The 19696-nt window shown below is 25.8% G+C and overlaps 2 protein-coding genes across 20 annotated transcripts in view; one reads left to right on the forward strand and one right to left on the reverse strand.

Moving 5' to 3' along the window:
• Positions 1–4512: 4512 nt before the first annotated feature.
• Positions 4513–13214, reverse strand: LOC101507707 (aspartic proteinase 39-like). 19 transcript variants are annotated; one of them, XM_073367626.1, is made up of 16 exons: positions 12844–13214; positions 12708–12731; positions 12358–12421; positions 11011–11263; positions 10686–10815; positions 10006–10268; positions 9502–9729; positions 8583–8645; positions 8367–8454; positions 7858–7929; positions 7354–7470; positions 6480–6566; positions 5772–5833; positions 5556–5600; positions 5384–5444; positions 4862–4935 (listed from the first exon to the last, which is right to left on the reverse strand). In XM_073367626.1, exons 4-10 carry the CDS (start codon positions 11199–11201, stop codon positions 7918–7920), a joined length of 975 nt encoding a protein of 324 aa, XP_073223727.1. In that variant the 5' UTR covers positions 11202–11263; positions 12358–12421; positions 12708–12731; positions 12844–13214; the 3' UTR covers positions 4862–4935; positions 5384–5444; positions 5556–5600; positions 5772–5833; positions 6480–6566; positions 7354–7470; positions 7858–7917. The 19 variants fall into 19 exon arrangements, with proteins under 19 accessions (XP_073223738.1, XP_073223727.1, XP_073223724.1 ...); XM_073367623.1 differs by having other exon boundaries at positions 5767–5833; XM_073367625.1 differs by having other exon boundaries at positions 6403–6566.
• Positions 13215–17879: 4665 nt separating this feature from the next.
• The window catches only part of LOC140919997 (uncharacterized), a 6215-nt gene continuing 4398 nt past the window's right edge, over positions 17880–19696 (forward strand). Inside the window, exon 1 of the mRNA XM_073367296.1 lies at positions 17880–17977. Within this exon, the coding sequence (XP_073223397.1) occupies positions 17880–17977 (98 nt within the window). The remainder of the gene's footprint in view (positions 17978–19696) is intronic.

Consider the following 19696-nt stretch of genomic DNA (forward strand, 5'->3'; position numbering starts at 1 on the left):
TTTAAAATTATAATATATATGAATATATTAAAAAATATAATAAACCAACGTTTACTGTATATGTGTTCTGAAAAAATATGTTAACACTAAATTTTTATCAATTAAATTATATATTTATAATTGAATGCTACTTTTTATTTTTATTTTCCTTATTATAATCATAATTTGAATGTTAAAAAATTAATGAAAAATTAAGTATTGCATAAAATTAAATTATTTTTTAATAGAATTTATTTTTGGTACCTATCAATAACTCTATAATTCAATTGCACAAATAATTAGTTAAAACTTTTAAATACCTAAAATTGATTTAAAGTATAAGCAAATCTTTAATCTTTAATAAAATAAATTTCAAACTCTTGATGAAATATATTCAATAATTTTTTTTACAACAACTTCTCATGCTCCCAATTAAAACATCATACTAATAAAACAAATAAATTTGGACTACGCTACAATATAATTCAACATTAATATTTTTTAAAATCAAAAATATTAAATAGTCAATCATATTTTTAAATTTTTACATCTTATTTTTTGGTTTGTATTTTATATTTTATTTCATCAAATAAATACAAATACCATTATATGTTGAAAAATAAATTGACAATCAAGGTACAATGAGTCAAACAATTATCATATATAATAAGTTATCATACCAATTTTACAAAATATTTAAAAAAATTAAATTAGATGATTGTGATAAACATGATTTTCCCTCATTTTAATTTTCTTAATCATATTCAATTATTATAAATCAATAAAGTAGTATTATAAGAAAACTATATTTATAATACATAAAATATTACTTATAAAACTTATAAAATTATATTACAATTATTTATAAGAAATTTATAATTTATAAATTATTTTACAATTTGATAATAATTTATAATTTATATTATTATCAAATTATTTTATAATAAATTTATAAATTATTTTATAATATTATTAGTCCCTTAACAATGGTAATAATTTATATTATTAGTCAATAAATTCAATTGAAAAAAACCACCTAATCACTCATAATCGACATAAATACTATTTATGAGGAGTAATGATTTTATACGTTAAAAATTCAATTAATCATTAATGTCAATTCATTTATAGTTACTTTTAATTTATGTCAATCCATTTTTTTAGTAATATTTTATAAAATAAAAATATATATTCTATTTGACAGAAAATACACAAATTATCATTATATGTTCTACAATATAATTCAATATTAACATTTTTTTAAAATAAAAAATATTAAATAGTCAATTATATTTTTAAATTTTTACATCTTATTGTTGGGTTTGTATTTTACATTTTATTTTATCAAATAAATACGAGTACCATTATATGTTGAAAAATAAATTGATATTTATAGTTACTTTCAATTTATGTCAATTCATTTTTGTAGTAACATTTTATAAAGTAAAAATATATATTCTATTTGAAAGAAAATACCCAAATTCATTAAAAATAATCATAAAATACGAATCTATAAAAAATTATTAAAAATATAATTTCCAATTATTAAAATCTATTATCTATTATATATATTTAAAATAGACTTTCGATGCCACGCCAACTTTTTTTTTTTACAAACTCTTGATGAAATATATTCAATAATTTTTTTTGTAACAACTTCTCATGCTCACAATTAAAATTTCATACTAATAAAACAAATAAATTTAGCTACGCTACAATAAATTCAACATTATTATTTTTTACATCTTATTTTTGGGTTTGTATTTTACATTTTATTTCATCAAATAACTACAAGTACTATTATATGTTGAAAAATAAATTAATAATTAAAGTACAATGAGTCAAACAATTATCCTATATAATAAGTTATCATACGAATTTTACAAAATATTTAAAAAATTAAATTAGATAATTGTGATAAATATGATTTTCCTTCATTTTAATTTTCCTAATCATATTCAATTATTACAAATCAATAAAGTAATATTATAAAATAACTATATTTATAATACATAAAATATTACTTATAAAACCTATAAAATTAATTAATTAATATCCGTGCAGCGCGCGGACCATAATCTAGTTATAATAATAGAGATGCCACTATGATCAGCACAAACAGCTGCATTTACTTTAGCAGTCATACCCCCTCATGACTATGTTATCAAAAGCAGAATAATTTTTTTTTAAACATTAACTCTAGAGAGAGAAAAGGACATCAGAAAAAATGAACCATAATCCAAAAATGAGGATAGTATGTCGTGTGAATGAACAAATTGCAAACCTATATCAGCTCAAAAACAGAACAAATCGCAAACTCAGAACCTCATTCAGCAAATCGCGAAAAATTGACACTTAACAAACAAGATTACCAAAATAAAAACTGAAATCGCAAACTGAAATGATTTGGAAAGAGAATATAACTTACTTGCTACAACAAATCGCGAAGTGAAACGAGAGAGATGAATTTAGGATTTTTAGAGATTTAGAATATTTAAGATTTAGGATTTTTAGGATTTTTAGATACTTTCTTTGGTATGATTTAGGATTTTTAGATACTTTCTTTAGTAGTGTGTGTTAGAAAAAACTTGAAATTAAGTTTTCTGACACACTATAAAATTAAAAGTACAAATATTTGGAAGGCTATGGACCTATTATTATTATGGGTTGTGTTTGTAATAAAAAGAAATTAAAAGAAGATTGCAAAGGTCTAAGTTTGGGTCTCTCCCTTGCTATAGCGTAGGATGTTGATACTTGATGCTGTGAAGTGCAACTTGTATCACGAACAACTATGAATCTAACGAATTCACCGACAAACACGAACAAATATGCTAAAACAACATACAAGTGAAATAATACTTTAGTTGTCTTGTAAGACTACTCTTAAGATTTGCATAATTTGTGCAAATCTCATAAGGTATAGCATGTTCTTCCCCAATGTAGAGGTAATAGAACAATTTGAATATAATTAATACGGGAAATGTAACTCAAAATTTCAGTTTTTTTTAGAACAAAAAACAAATTTTGATTTGTAAATACAATCTATTTTTGAAATAAAAAAGAACTCTAAAAATATATCAAAGAATCCGTCTACAAAAGCTAAAAAATCAAGTTTGTCTCCCAACTTGCAAATTGCTTCATCAAGAAGAATTCCTTGCAGCTCTAACATATGACAAACTCTTATATGAACAAACTTTCAATTGATAATACAAACGATGAGATTGAAAGTATCAAATAAGGCATACAATCAAGACATATAAAAAGAACATGAACAAATCACACAAAAACCAGGACAACCAGAAAACTAGAATGCTCCATAAAAGTTCACGTGGATGTTTAGTTTTTCGATAGAAAGATGTGATTCTATATTAAGACAAAAAGATAACAACAACAATATCATTAAATGTTTACTCACTGTCTATATTTTATTTACAAATTATGAATAAGAAAGTGAGTCATGACAACGGGTCTACAGATTAAACCTATGACACACACATTTATATATATCACTTCCAAAATTGAGTTTTATGACAACAACATTTCATTATAATTGAAGATTGAGCCAAAACATCATCGTTGATAAAATTAGTCTTGCACACATCATGGTTGATAAAATTAGTCTTGCACAAATCTTAAGAAAATGATGAGTTGTTTTAGTTTTCAATAATAAAATGAGTTTTATTTACTCTAATACCCTTATTAATTGTAATTATTGGAGAAGTTTAATAGATTGTGATGCAATAAGTAACAATATATCAGTGAAAAAAAAAGTAATAAATATTGTATTGTTATTATAAAAAAACAAATAATTTGATATTAGAGAAGAATGATAAATAAAACGTTTAAAATGAGACAGTATAAAGTAACGAGTCTTATTAACATATGTTCAATAGTAGAAATTTTTACTTGGAAAAAAAATTTAAACTTATGAGGAGTTGCTAAAATTTCCAACAAAAAATTTCTAAATTTATTTGTCAAGGGCACATTACTCTCTTCCGTTACTATTATAAGCAAAAAAGTAGTCTCAAATTTTCATCATTATTATAAATAAAATTTGACTACTTTTGACTTAGTTAATGATAATATTCGTAATATATTTTTATTTTATTAAAAAAAACATTTAATAATGGTAGAAACATGTTTGATTTTAAAACGACTAATTTAGTAAATTTAGATTATATTAATTTTATATTAAATCTCCAAAATTAATTGTTTATAATAGTAATCTGAGAGTATACGACATGAAGTATTGAGAAAACAAAAATGAATTTTAAAAATTGTGATAATGAACATGAATAAACTCAAAAGCAAATACATCAAATAACAATACTTTTACCATTTAAAAATTATCTTACTACAACGACTTTCTTTGCGACATCTCCACATTAAAAAACTAAAATGAAAATCAGAATTCATGTATCAAACACAATCATCTCTTCAAAAAGATGAGGAATTCTTGCTTTAATCCCATCAAACTTTGTATGGAACACATTTATCTCTTAATAAAACAAAAAATAAGAACCCAAAACAAAATCATCATAAGATTAGCATATATACATAATACTAGAGTTTTAACTATTTGCATAATAATCAAAAGTTGGATTTGAAGTTTAAATTGAGAGTAATGATGCACACAATTATAATTACAAATATGGTAATTTCATGGAGATTATATTATATATATGTATGAAAAGAGTCACAATAGTTATCTCAATCTGTAATCTGCTGACACTTGAGTGTCTTCCACTTGCATTGGTAGTCTCAGAGACGTTTACATGAATAGAACCTAACAATAATTTTAAAAACATTAGTTTTCAATTTTCAGAAAGAACGAAGGACCATATACTTTTTGCAAGAAATTAGCAATTCGAGTAGTGAACTTACATTTATGGCTCTACCATCCTATGCGCTGATTAGCCAAATTATAGACAATCAACCTATCTTTTAGAACAAAATCTGCAAAAGATAAGATCATACTAGTTAGTTCATGATTATCATACTTCCATAAAATAAACATGAAAAGACTAATTTATGATTATCAGACTTGAGAACAAAATACTAGCTTCTTTTTGGAAATTGAATTTATGTGACATTGAAAACTAACATAAATTTAAATATCTATTAGAAATCAATTTGAATGAAGATAATGAGAATTCGATCATTTTTTGTAACACTCAATCGTGTGTTTTTCTTTTTCAAAAGTAACAGATTTCGTGAAATTTTGAAGTAAAAAACTAGAAATTCTGAATGAAATGATGGCACACTTGTTAGCCACATATAAAAGGAATCTTTAGAATTTTTTACAATTTATGAAAGTTCTCATTTAATAAACAAATGAGAGAATTCTATTTTTTCCAAATTCTTTGCGGAGTTTATAGTCCGTTTAAATTTGTCATTATCTAACCTCCTAATATTGTGAGTCCCTTTTCCACTCTTTGAAAACCTATGCACCACATTGTGTCGTCCTGGTAATGCAAATTGGCACTTCAGTTACATACAATTTCAAAGAATAACTTACTTTCATGCAATAATATAACAAGCATCCTTATAGGCATAAACACTTATGCTTACCATACTTTGCACAAGGTATTGTGCTGGTTTTAGTTGCATGGATGCTCCACCTGCAAAGTTTAAAGTAACCGAAGGAAAATTATCAATGCTGAATATGTAACAAAAACAAAAAAGTTTAATCAGAATCAGAAATCATAATAAGACAAACTCTCTTTCATATTATGTATATAAATATCTTCATAACAAATATAATATTTGTAACTACCGGGTTGAGACCTTACAACACGGGTTGGTTTCCTTCTGAAATAAAGGGAGTGACAAATCGTGATACAATAGTAGTTATCTACACATCCATTTGAAAATTGAACATTAGAATCGGTTAATATAAAAATCATTTATAAAATACAAGATAAATAAACAAACCCTGTAAAGAAAATTAATAACAAGAATTATATAAAATAAAGATGTAAACCGTACTCAATTGCTTAAGTATGTTTAGGCATACAAATCTCCATTAAATCATTTCAAGATTTAAAAAAGAAATTGACTATGATGAATGGTTCATAGTTGATTTATATATACAACATAATAAAAACTAATACTAATCAAATAATAGAGGAATGTGAGAATCCAAAGAGTAAGAAAATATTCTAATAATATTTTTGCAATGTCAAATTCCTTGCCATAGAAAAGGCAAAAAAGAATAATATTCCCACACACCCACATATTTTAGTCCAGAGCCAACATCCAAAAACAATAGTGCAACAACCCATGACCTTTTTTAGAGGTACCATAATTTTTTTTATTTTTTTAAAACAGCATAATTGTTAATTTTGCTTAGAAGCTAGTAGCACATACATATATTTGAAATTTCAACATTCAATATTTTGGGCTAGGTATAAGAAAAATTACGGCATGAACGATAGGATTATAAGTAGGAGTAGCTGCACTGATTTGATTATCATGAGTAGAGTAATGAGCTTCCGCACCTCGAACTTCGAGGGGCATCGGATGTCTAAGCTTTGAACCAACAAAGCCGTGGATGACGCAGTTGTGTCAAAGAAATTGAGTTTAAACTGTAGAATGCAAAACACATCAAGACACAAATATTAAAAAAAAATAAAAATACTACACTCATGAAAAATTACAAGAGAGAAAATCAAATCTAAAAAGTTAAGATTTTTCTTTTGCTATTCAAGAAATCTCAACATTGTATACTTGATTCCTTATTTTCTTTTTTTCCAGATTATGTAATTTTGTTTTTTCCAAAACGTAGAAATGGAGCAAACTAAATGATTTTAATTTTATGTTGGTTTTCGTGCAATTGTAATTTTAATAATCTTTTATGATTTCTACCGATCTTTGTTGACTTGTCACTCTGATGTAGTAGTTAGTAGAATTAATTAAACCATGTTCATTATCCTCTTGATGCTATGAATAAACAAAATAAATACTACATCACCACTAAGTAGTACTAATTAATAAGTATGTATAGTAAAAAAATGAGTGATAAAGATTGAAAATTCTAACCCCGAGTGCATTAGAGTGAGGATATTTACTGCAAGTTTTGCAATTAACCCGCATAGCATTACTTTCGATATCAACTAGAATAGTGAATTCCTTTGGTGGTGATCCCAATTTTACATTTTTTGTATAAAACCTAAACAAAAAACCAATAATAGTAATATTAATTAAATCTCACTCTCACTCATCAAATAAAAATAAAATGAAACTAAATTCAGTCCTAAAATATGATAATGTAAATCAATTATTGCTATATAATAAATACATATAAAACATACCTAGAAAAACTAAAGCAATAAATAAAAGAGTTTATGAGTAATGAGAGAGAATTAGCCTTACCCAAAGGAGTTTGGATCAGAGTTTCTTTGAAGTGTGAAGTTGAAGACATCTATTGAACCATGCAACATTCTTGAATGGAGAGTTTTATCGCGAGCTCTAAGTGTGTCCATATCAACACTGAGGTTAAGTGGAAAAATTCGTTTTAAAGGGAGGTAATGGGTCCATAAGATTAACATATATACATAATACTAGAGTTTCAACTATTTGCATAGTAATCAACAGCTGGGTTTGAAGTTTGAATTGAGAGTAATGATGCACACAATTATAATTATAAATGTGATAATTGCATGGAGATTGTATTATATGTATGAAAAGAGCCACAATAGTTATCCCAATCTCTAATCTGCTAACACATGAGTGTCTTCCACTTGCATTGGTAGTCTTAGAGACGTTTACAGGCATATAACCTAACAATAATTTTCAAAACAATAGTTTTCAATTTTCAGAAAGAACTATGGACCGTATACTTCTTGCAAGAAATAACAGATCGAGAAGTGAACTTACATTTATTGTTAGTCCATCCTATGTGCTGATTAGCCAAATTATAGATAATGAACCTATCTTTTAGAACAAAATCTGCAAAAAGATAAGATCATACTAGTTAATTCATGATTATCATACTTGCATAAAATAAACATGGAAAGACTAATTTACGATTATCAAACTTGAGTACAAAATACTAGCTTCTTTTTGGAATTTGAATTTATGTGACATTGAAAACCAATATAAATTTAAATATATATTAGAAATCAGTTTGAATGAAGATAATGAAAATCCGTCCATTTTTTGTAACACTCAATTGGGTGTTTTTATTTTTCAGTTTTAACAAATTTCGTGAAATTTTGAAGTAAAAAATTAGAACATCTATGCACCACATTGTAACCTATGCACCAAATTGTGTCGTCATATTAAAGAAAATTAGAACATCTATTACATACAATTTCAAAGAACAACTTACTTATATTCAATAATATAACAAGCATCCTAATAAGACATAAATACTTCATGCTTACCATACTTTGCACAAGGGATTGTGCGAGTTTTAGTTTCATGAATACTCCACCCGCAAAGTTTAAACTAACCGAAAGAAAATTATCAATGCTGAATATGTAACAAAAACAAAAAAGTTTAATGAGATTCATAAATCATAATAAGACAAACTCTCTTTCATATTATGTATATAAATATCTTCATAACAAATATTATATTTATAACTACCAGGTTAAGACCTTATAGCACGGCTTTCCTTATGAAATAAAGGGAGTGGCAAATCGTGATACAACAGTAGTGATCTACACATCCATTTGAAAATTGAACATTAGTATATGTTAATATCAAATGCCCTTAAAGAAAATTAATAACAAGAATACTAATCAAATAAGAGAGGAATGTGAGAATCCAAAGAGTAAGAAAATATTCTAATTATATTCTCACAATGTCAAATTCCTCGCCATAGAAAAGGAAAAAAAGAATAATATGCCCAAACACCCACATATTTTAGTCCAGAGCCAACATCCAAAAACAATAGTGCAACAATCCATGATCTTTTTCAGAGGCACCATAATTTTTTATTTTTTTATAACAACACAATTGCTATTTTTGGTTAGAAGTTAGTTGCACATATATATACTTGAAAGTTCAACATTCAATATTTGGGGCTAGGTAAAGAAAACTTACAGCATAAACGAGAGGATTATAAGTTTCTTGAACAATATAGGTTAATGTTGTACTATCATCGACTATAATTCCTTGGTCGTAAGAGGCTGCAAATACATTTGGATTAATTGGGAGTTGTTTACCATTGACATAAACGCTCTGAAGATTTAAGGTGTAATGAATCGTGAAATTTAATGAAAAAGAAAAATATTAGTCAACTATATTGCACAATGTAATATTTATAAGAGTAAGAAATTACAAGAACATAAACCAATCAACAAGCATTTTAAATAGATTCTTAGCAATATCACATTTTACATTCAATAAAGTAACGATATTTTAAATGATTTTTTATTGTATTATTGATTCAAATGTACTAAAGGTTTGCCATGTGATGAAATATTGTGGAAGAAAAAAAAAGGAACTGAAGGGGAGAAAGAAACTTCAAACTAACAAAATAAAATAAGAAAAGTAGGATGGAAGAGAACATACTGCGATGAGATCATTGGACTATAAATAATATTTGGCTTTAAAATTGACCCAAAAACTAGAATGCCTCCTCCATTACTATCTCCTTTCAAGCAATGAGAGAAAACTTTAGGTGATATTCTTTTTGATGAAAATTGTGATAAAACGTATATAACACCAGGGCCAAATCCAAAGATTCCATCAAGCGTTTCCCCTGTCTCAGTCAATCCTCCAAATTGTTTGGTGCTACACCTATTGTAAAACAACCATCCAATAAAGTTTGATTTCAAACCAAAATTCATACTAAGCACTAGCTTGTATTAACAAAAAAATGGGAATAAATGCAAATACTATCAAATAATATAAGTAGATCTCACTGTTTCCCAATTCTTCTTTTTCTTTTTTTCTTTAATTTTTTGAAAAATCAACCTATTGACAAAAATTGCATTACGAATTTTTAATCCTACACTGAGCATACACACATATACCTATAGTTGTCTAAAATAAATAAGAATACAGATATCTCACCCAAAAACAATAGTGGCTGAAGAGTTAACAGTGACAGGAGAAGAGTGCTTATGGATGGTGACAAAAATACATTTCATCAAAGACATAAACACCCGAGGTTTCACTCCCATCTTGATACCCATATGAGTAGTTGCACTGATTATAATTATCATAAGTAGAGCAATGAGCTTTCGCACCTCGAACTCCGAGGGGCATCGGATGTCTAAGCATTGAACCAACACAATCGTGGATGAAGCAGTTGTGTCAAAGAAATTGAGTTTAAACTGTAGAATACAAAACACATCAAGCCACAAATATCACAAATAAAAAACACTACACTCATGGAAAATTACAAGAGAGAAAATCAAATCCAAAAAGTTAAGATTTTTCTTTTGCTATTCAAAAAATCTCAACATTGTACTCTTTATTCCAAATTATCTCTTTTTCTAGACTGTGTAATTTTTTTTAAACATCGAAATTGAGCAAAGTGAATGGTTTTAATTTTAAACTTTTAAGATTTCTAATGATCTTTGTTGAGTTGTCACTCTGATGTAGTAGTTAGTAGAATTAATCAAACCATGTTCATTATCTTCTTGATGCTATGAATAATGCAACAAAATAAACACTACACCACCATTAATTAGTACTAATTAATAAGTATGCATAGTAAAAAATGAGTGATAAAGATTGAAAATACTAACCCCAAGTGCATTAGAGTGAGGGCAGTTACTGTAAGTTTTGCAATTAACCCACATAGAATTACTTCCAGTATCAACCAGAATAGTGAATTCCTTTGGTGGTGATCCCAACTTCACTTTTGTTGTATAAAACCTATTCAAACAAACCAATAATAGTAATATTAATTAAATCTCACTCTCACTCATCTCATAAAAATAAAATGAAACTAAAATTAGTACTAAAATAATGTAAACCAATTATTGCTATATAATAAATGCATATAAAACAGACCCATAAAAACTAAAGCAATAAAAGATTTTATGAGTAATGAGAAAGGATTAGCCTTACCAAAAGGAGTTTGGATCCGAGTTGCCTTGGAGTGTGAAGTTGAAGACATCTACTGAACCATTCAACATTCTTGAATAGTGAGTTTTATCGCGAGCTCTAAGCGTGTCCGTATCAACACGATGGTTAAGTGAAAGGATTCGTTTTGAAGGAAGGTAATGGGTGCACACCGTCGATACAATAACACTGGCCATGTAGCATGGCAACAACAACAAAGTCGAAATATTGAACTGTATTTTTTGCTGTAGAATAATATCTGAATAAAAGGTGGTTAGAAGTACGAAAGATCAAAAAGAATAAAAAACAATGCAAGGAAGAGAGTTTCAATGGACTAATACTAAGCTTTGTATTTGGTTAGATAAATTGGCAAAACTTTCTTGTGTTGTAAATCATGTATGCACATAAAGATTCTCACCATAAATAGAAATGAAGAGTTCAATCAAATTGACATTATGGTTACATTCATTCATTTTTAGTAACACATTCATTTCATTAGTCTTTCAAATTTTTCAAATGAAAGTGTACTAAGTGTTCGAGAATATTTATTTTCATTTCTATATATATTAAATATTTCCTTTTAAATATATTCTTCATATTATATATATATATATATATAATTAATTGAAGTGGGTTTAATAATATTTTGGTGATTAAAAGGGAAAAATGGCATATAAAACAACAATTTGTCATTTTCTTTAATTTTTATAATGAAAATAGATGTTGCAAATCTAATTCCGATAGGGTTGTGGCTTTCACATTTGAGAACGGAAATTCCAACTATCCTATTATGGTGTTATTTATGCAAAATAAAATATTTTTGGATTTTAACTTCATGTGTTATTTAGTTTTTAATTTTCTAAATAATTAAAACTCAATTTTAATTGTATTTTTATAAGTTTAATTTTAATATTTACATTAAAACCTTTCTAAAATTATAGAAATACATAAAACATGTATTGCACATATGATTTTTTATTTCAAAATAAAAATAATGCCAAATTGATTAATTAGTTTTTTTTAATTAAAAAATTGATTTATTAGTTAATGCATACAAAACATTCAATAATATAATATAAGATGTCATTTTATTATAAGTTAAAAAATATTATTTACAAACTGAATCACAATTATTATTTTTATCAAATAATAAACTTAAACTTAATACTTAACATTTAGTCCCTAAAGTATCTGAGACGGAGTTCCAATCTCACAGATAGTTCAGAAATGACTTATAATGTCATGTGTGTCAATAATAAATAATATCCACATAAAAATCATATATTAAAAATTAACAAATATTTTCTTTCACTTGCCCAATAATAAAAATGAATGCTTTGAGCAGAATCTTACTCTCAAGTCTCTAATAATAACTTTATACCATCAAGCAAAGTCTTCAAAGCTCTCGATTCCTAACCTGTGAGTAACATATGTGACAAGAAACGAATGCAAGTGACTACCATTACATACATTTATAATGTAGAGAATGTTGTAATTTAGCAATAACAAAAAAGTGTTTTTATTTTTTATTTTTTATTTATTTTTAGAGTGAAGTGTTTTACTTTAAAACATTGATTTAAAAAAAAATTATACTTGTTTGAAAAAATTAAAAAGATTGTGAAGAATCAACACATGTATTGAATGAAACAAATGTAGCCAATAAACACAAAATAAATGAGTGCAAAAAGAAATTCGAATATTACCTTATAATAATATTTGAAAACAACCTTTACTCCGATGACAAACATCAGAAGACCATAAAATCAAGAAAATAATCAGTATATAATAAGTTTATATATACATTAAAATGCATGTAAAATAGGTGGATAAAATACACACCTTGTTGAAGAATTATCGCATACATGCTTTATGCCATATTAATCATCATGAATGAACAAAGTGAGCAATGGCTAATAGAAAAAAGTAATTGAAAAATTGGTAATATGTTAATGATAAAATAAATTGCAAAGTGTCCACAATCTTATGAGTAAAAAGTGATGAGGTTTGCAAAGATGAGATGTGAGAAATATAGTAGTGATGAAGTTTGCCTGTAAAAAGTGATGAGGTTTGCAATAAAAATAACTTCAACCTTCTCTTTACAAAACCAAAAATGAAAAACAAGGAACGTCTCTTTATAAAAAAAGTCTGATCACACAACAACATATTTAAAAACCAATATTTAATTATTATACTTTATGGCACTATGTCTTTTTTTATCATTGGTTTTAATTTAGTTACTGCGACTTTGTTACTTATATAAGATAATTGTCCCCAAACCAAACCAATATTTAATGTGCCTACTGTCCCCAAACCAAACCAATATTTAATGTGCCTACTGTCCCCAAACCAAACCTCTCCATCATTATTAATTGCTTAAACAAAGTACTTTCTCTCACATATTTTATGAGTGATTCCTAAATAAAAATTAGTTCTATTAATTTTAATTATAAAATAAATTTAATTTATTCAAGTATTTTCATTAATTGGATGTAGCTGAGAAATTTAATGATTTAAGATTCAATAAATACAAATATATTAGTAAGAAAATGTAATTGATTTAAGTTTTATTAATTTTACTATTTCTTCTAAACATTAATACTTGGAACCAAACATTAATACTTGATAAAACTTTAAAACTTAAATACAATTAACATAATGGAACTGAAGTTTGACACAATATAATTGACACAAAATCACACTAAATTTGAAGACATTCATTCTTTAATCTTTTTGATTTCAGCCAAAAGATCAGGAATATCATATAATACAAAATTCAATTTATCTCCAAATTGGAAATGATTTTTCATGAAAGATTATTTTCAAGTCCATTGAAATTTTTAGTTGGACCTTTTTTACACGTAGTACATATTTTACATAAACAATATATTGGAACCCGTAGTACATATTTTACATAAACTATATAATTAAAGGTTGAAGTTCAAGATTTTAATTTTATGACATCAATTACATTAGTTGAAGAAATATCTTTGTAAGTGTATCACAATTTATCTCCCGCATTCAACTCATTTAAAGAAAAAAAAAATTATAAAACTTAATTAAAATATAAGTAAAATTATTTAAATGTAATTGATTTCGTTCACTTTCACATAAAATATTTTATTTCAATATATTTGTTGCATGCCAAATAATGCGAACTTTATAAGCAAATCATGATATTTCAATTAAAAAAAATAACTTTTGTATCAATAAATACCAATGTTGCAATTACTATATGTATGTTTCTTGCTCAAGTTTTAAACAAAGTATTCTCATTGTATACATCAAATAATAATCAATAATAATCAGTTGTCCCACATTTAATTTTTACAATAAATTACAATTTGTTTATTCTAACTTTCTCATACATTTTTATATATAATTTATTTAAAGTTGTGTTCTCTTAAGAGCAACATGTGAATAATCCGACACTATAATGTTTAGTTGAGTATACTAGTCAACATCAAATAATATAATCTTTTGTTGAGTATACTAGTCAATGTCATTGTCATGATACGTTAGTTTTTCATATTTAATAAATTTTCAAATTAATTTAATTTCAAATAAAAATTAGCACACACGTAAATTTGTAATTGCAAAGAAAAATTTATTCCATCGATGTAGACATAAGTTCATACCAAACTAACACTTGTGGCTTTAACCAAATTGATTAAAAAATATTATTACGATGCAAGTGAAAATTAAGTCTGCTATTTTGGTGTGGATGACATAATCTTCATGATAAACGAATCAATAAAAAAACTTTGTCAATCAATTTGTAAGCATAAGTTTTTCCTACTAAATGCATATTGAAGCAATCGTCATCCAAACAGGAAATTTATTTCATTTGATACATTGATCATATTATATACTTTTTTATAAGAAAAGTTTATTGACGAGAGTATAAGGTATACATTAAATCGAAGTTCAAACTCTTAAATACATTGAATTCAAACTCTTGGTTATTAAACTGGATTTTTGTTTCTTTTATATCATTTTTTTTAACAAAATTTGAATATACTCTACTCTAAAATTAATATATAAAAATATATTTTTTTTTTTAAAGAATAAACTAAATTGTTTCAAGTGGTTGTATCTCGGTTTTACGATATCCTGTAAATAAAAAAAAAACGTTTTCGTATATTAATTTTAAAATGAAATAGTATATTAAAAAAAATTGTGAAAAGAGGATATAAATAAAATAAAAAAAAATCTTATTAAATTAGTTTGAAAAAACCAAATACTTATTTTTAGCATCTCTGATGATGAATCACAACCAAGACATTCTTTTAATTTGCTCAAATACCTCATGACAGTTACCAAGCCTTCCATTAAAAAGAAGATTGTTTCTTTCCATCTATATGCACCAATTAATAGAAAGCCAAATTAGTTGTAGCACATTTCTTTTGTCTTTGTTCCAAATTTGTCTCAAATTAGTGTAATAATATATGAGTTAAATATTCAAATTGATTAACTATTAAAATTCACTATTTAGTAGTCCATAAGTTATGAAAGTTGGTTGGTGAGTGGTCTCAAACTTACAATGTTATTATATGAGCAGTAATGCTCTCTCAAGCTTAATGGTCTTCAATGGCCATTATATAGGTGATAATAACTTTTAATTATTGTTGACATTGTTCACAAAATACACCGTCCAAAGAAAGTAAGAGTTTGGAAGAACCAAATGCAGTATACACACAATAATATGACACATATGATCAATTGATAATGATCTACAATTACAATCTTCCTGTTTTCTAGTTGTAATATGCTGAAATAATTTTATTTCATAAATAAATTAAATCAGTCGCATAACATTATATTTTAATATGAAATTTTTTTATTTATCATTATATTTTATCATGATATGTATTACTTTATTTATTCTCGTATTATTGAGTTTTTATGTCTAGCGGTCCTTATAATTTTGATTAATTTTGGATTAGTCACAACACCCTTGATTAGTTAAAAATATTTTAAATTTTTATAAGATTACATAAAGAATTAGATGCAATATCGCAATCAAGTGGTATAGCAAATTTTATCCTACAAGAATTTTCAGTATATTTGTGTGATTAATTGAGATAGAATGTCAAATTATTTTCATAACTGTCCCATAACGATTATGAATTGAAATATAATTTGATAGTTTTATCAATAAAGTATAGTTTACATAAAAAATAAATAAGTTTCCTTTTAAAATTATATTAAATTATTTTACCATTTTCATTTTTTGTACACTTACTTATATTTTCTCTTCTGTGTTGAAATAAGCCTTATCAATAAAGTTATTATAGTGAAAATGGAATAATTCATATGATAGAGATAATTTGCTCTACTAAAATGTGTTTACTAATTATTAGTTTGCCTCTTTTTAAATGATCTTTGATAAATCAATAAATACATTGATCGTGCTTGTATTGTATATCGTGCTAGTATATGTTTATATTATAAATTTTATAAAAAAAAATAGTAAATAAAATAAATGCATATTTGCTTTAATAATATCAACATAATATTTAAATTATTTTATTAGAATATTATATTAACTATTTCAAGTCAAAGTCTCCTTCAGTCAATAAATAAATAAGTTTCCTTTTAAAATTACATTATATTATTTTACCATTTTAATATTTTATTTACTTGTATTTTGCCTTTTGTGTTGAATTTCACCTTATAATAATAAATATTATAATAAAAATGGAATAATTTGTATGACAGAGATAATTTACTCTACTAGAATGTCAAAAATTGAATAAAAGATGGATCATGATAATGTGCGTTTGATAAATTAAGAGTTAATCTTAAATTTCCTAGGGCGATAGGGTGGCTCGTTGTTAGGGGTGGGAATAGGCCAGACCAGACCATATTTTGAAAGGTTTGAGTCTACGATTAATTTTTTAGGTTTAAGTCTGACATTCGACTTATATAAGTTTTTTTTTACCGGTCTGACATGACCTTTTTAAAAGTCTGGACTGCCCTGAAAGGCTATTTAAAAGCCTTATTAACATTATAACATTTAAATGTTATATTTTACATATCTATATATATTAAACAAAAAATGATTTTTCTAACAAAATGATTTTAAAAAAAATCTGAAACAAACACCATTTAAACCCTAAAAAATGATTTTTGGTTTCAAATAATAGATTTTTTCTTAAAACAAATGCACCCATTATTACATCTCAAATAAATATGGAACGACTACCGAATATGGAATGATTATCGAATATGGAATTGCTACCGAATATGGAACGACTACTAAGTGATTTGCTAATTGATAGACTTTAAAATAGGAAATAATATTATTAATAAATAATAATAAAAATAATGTTAATAAATAATGTTAATAAAAATAATGTTAATAACCTTTTAAGATTTGTAATGATCTTTGTTGACTTGGTACTCTGATGTAGTAGTTAGTAGAATTAATCAAACCATGTTCATTATCCTCTTGATGCTATGAATAAGGCAACAAAATAAACACTACACCACCAGTAAGTAGTATTAATTAATAAGTATGTATAGTAATAAAATAAGTGATAAAGATTGAAAATCCTAACTACAAGTGCATTAGAGTGAGGGAAATTACTGCAAGTTTTGCAATTAACCCACATAGCATTACTTCCAGTATCAAGCAGAACGGTGAATTCCTTTGGTGGCGATCCCAACTTCACTTTTGTTATATATAAAACCTAAACAAAAAAACCAATATTAGTAATATTAATTAAATCTCACTATCACTCATCTCATAAAAATAAAATGAAACTAAATTCAGTACTAAAATATGATAATGTAAATCAATTATTGCTATATAATAAATGCATAGGAAACAGACCCAGAAAAACTAAAGCAATAAATAAAAGAGTTTATGAGTAATGAGAGAAGATCAGCCTTACCCAAAGGAGTTTGGATCAAAGTTGCCTTGGAGTGTAAAGTTGAAGACATCTATTGAACCATGCAACATTCTTGAATGGTGAGCCTTATCGCGAGCTCTAAACGTGTCCATATCAACACGAGGGTTAAGTGGAAAGATCCGTTCTAAAGGAAGGTAATGGGTGCACACCGTCGATACAATAACATTGGCCATGTAGCATGTCAACAACAACAACGTCGAAATGTTGAACTGCATTTTTGGTTTAGAACAATATCTGAATAGAAGGTGGTTAGAAGAACGAAATATCAAAGTATAATCGAAAAGGAAATGAGTTTCAATGGAGTAATACTAAACTTTGTATTTGGTAAGAAAAATTGGTAAAACTTTCTCACCATTAATAGCAACGAAGAGTTCAATTAATTTGACATTATAGTTACATTCATTCATTTTTAGTAACACATTCATTTCATAAGTTTTCCAAACTTTTCAATAAAAAGTGTACTAAATTTCTTAGAATATTTATTTTCATTTCTATTAATATCAAATATTTCCTTTTAAATATACTCTTCAATATATAAATATATATATATATATATATATATATATAATCAATTGAAGTAGGTTTAATAATATTTTGTTGATTAAAAGGGAAAAAAAATGGCATATAAAACAACAATTTGTCATTTTATTTTTTATTTTTTAATGAAAATAGATGTTGCATATCTAATTTCAGACAGGTTTGTTGCTGTCACGTTTGAGAACGGATACCCCAACTATCCTATTATGGTGTTATTTATACAAAATAAAATATTGTTGAATTTTAACTTCATGTGTTATTTAGTTTTTAATTTTCTAAATAATTTAAACTCAATTTTAATTGTATTTTTATAAGTTTGATTTTAATATTTACATTAAAACCTTTCTAAAATTATAGAAATACATAAAACATGTATTGCACATATGATTGTATTGCACATAATGACTTATAAGGTCATGCGTGATAATGTCATGTGTAAAATGACTTATAATGTCATGTGTGTCAATAATAAATAATATCCACATAAAAATTATATAACAAATATTTTTTTCACCTTGCCAATAGTAAAAAATGAATGCTTTGAGCATAATCTTACTCTCAAGTCTCGAATAATAACTTTATACCATCAAGTAAAGTCTCCAAAGCTCTCGATTCCTAACCCCTGAGCAACATATGTGACAAGAAAGGAATGCAAGTGACTAACATTACATACATTTATAATGTAGAGAATGTTGTAATTTAGCAACAATAGAGAAGTGTTTTTTTTTTTTTTTTTTTTTTCAGAGTGAAGTGTTTTACTTTAAAACATTGATTTAAAAACAATTATACTTGTTTGATAAAATTAAAAATATTGAGAAGAATTAGCACATGTATTAAATGAAACAAATGTAGCCAATAAACAGGAAACAAATGAGTGGAAAAAGAAATCCGAATATTACCTTATAGCAATATTTGAAAGCAATCATTGGTCCAATGACAAACATTAGAAGACTATAAAATCAAAAAAATAATCAGTTATTTAATAAGTTTATATATACATTAAAATGCATGTAAAAATAGGTGGATAAAATACACACCTTGTTGAAGAATCGTCTCATACGAGTGAGCAATGGGTAATAGAAAAAAGTAGTTAACAGATTGGTAATATGTTAATGGTAAAATAAATTGCTAAAGTTTGTGGTAAAGATATTATGAGAGAAAATATAAGTGTACACAATATTATGAGTAAAAAGTGACGAGGTTTGTAAAGATGACATGTGAAGAATATAGAAGTTTGGATA

This window comes from Cicer arietinum, chromosome 4 (assembly GCF_000331145.2).
Source record: "Cicer arietinum cultivar CDC Frontier isolate Library 1 chromosome 4, Cicar.CDCFrontier_v2.0, whole genome shotgun sequence".
In the NCBI taxonomy this organism is placed as follows: Eukaryota; Viridiplantae; Streptophyta; class Magnoliopsida; order Fabales; family Fabaceae; genus Cicer; species Cicer arietinum.

Coding starts and splice junctions, on each gene's coding strand:
- LOC101507707 (XM_073367628.1), bottom strand. CDS start 11,201: ATGGCCAGTGTTATTGTATCGACGGTGTGCACCCATTACCTTCCTTCA. Junction 10,816..11,010: donor TCGGATCCAAACTCCTTTTG/GTAAGGCTAATC, acceptor TTGTTTGAATAG/GTTTTATACAACAAAAGTGA. Junction 8,455..8,582: donor AAGGAAAGCCGTGCTATAAG/GTCTTAACCTGG, acceptor TTACATATTCAG/CATTGATAATTTTCTTTCGG.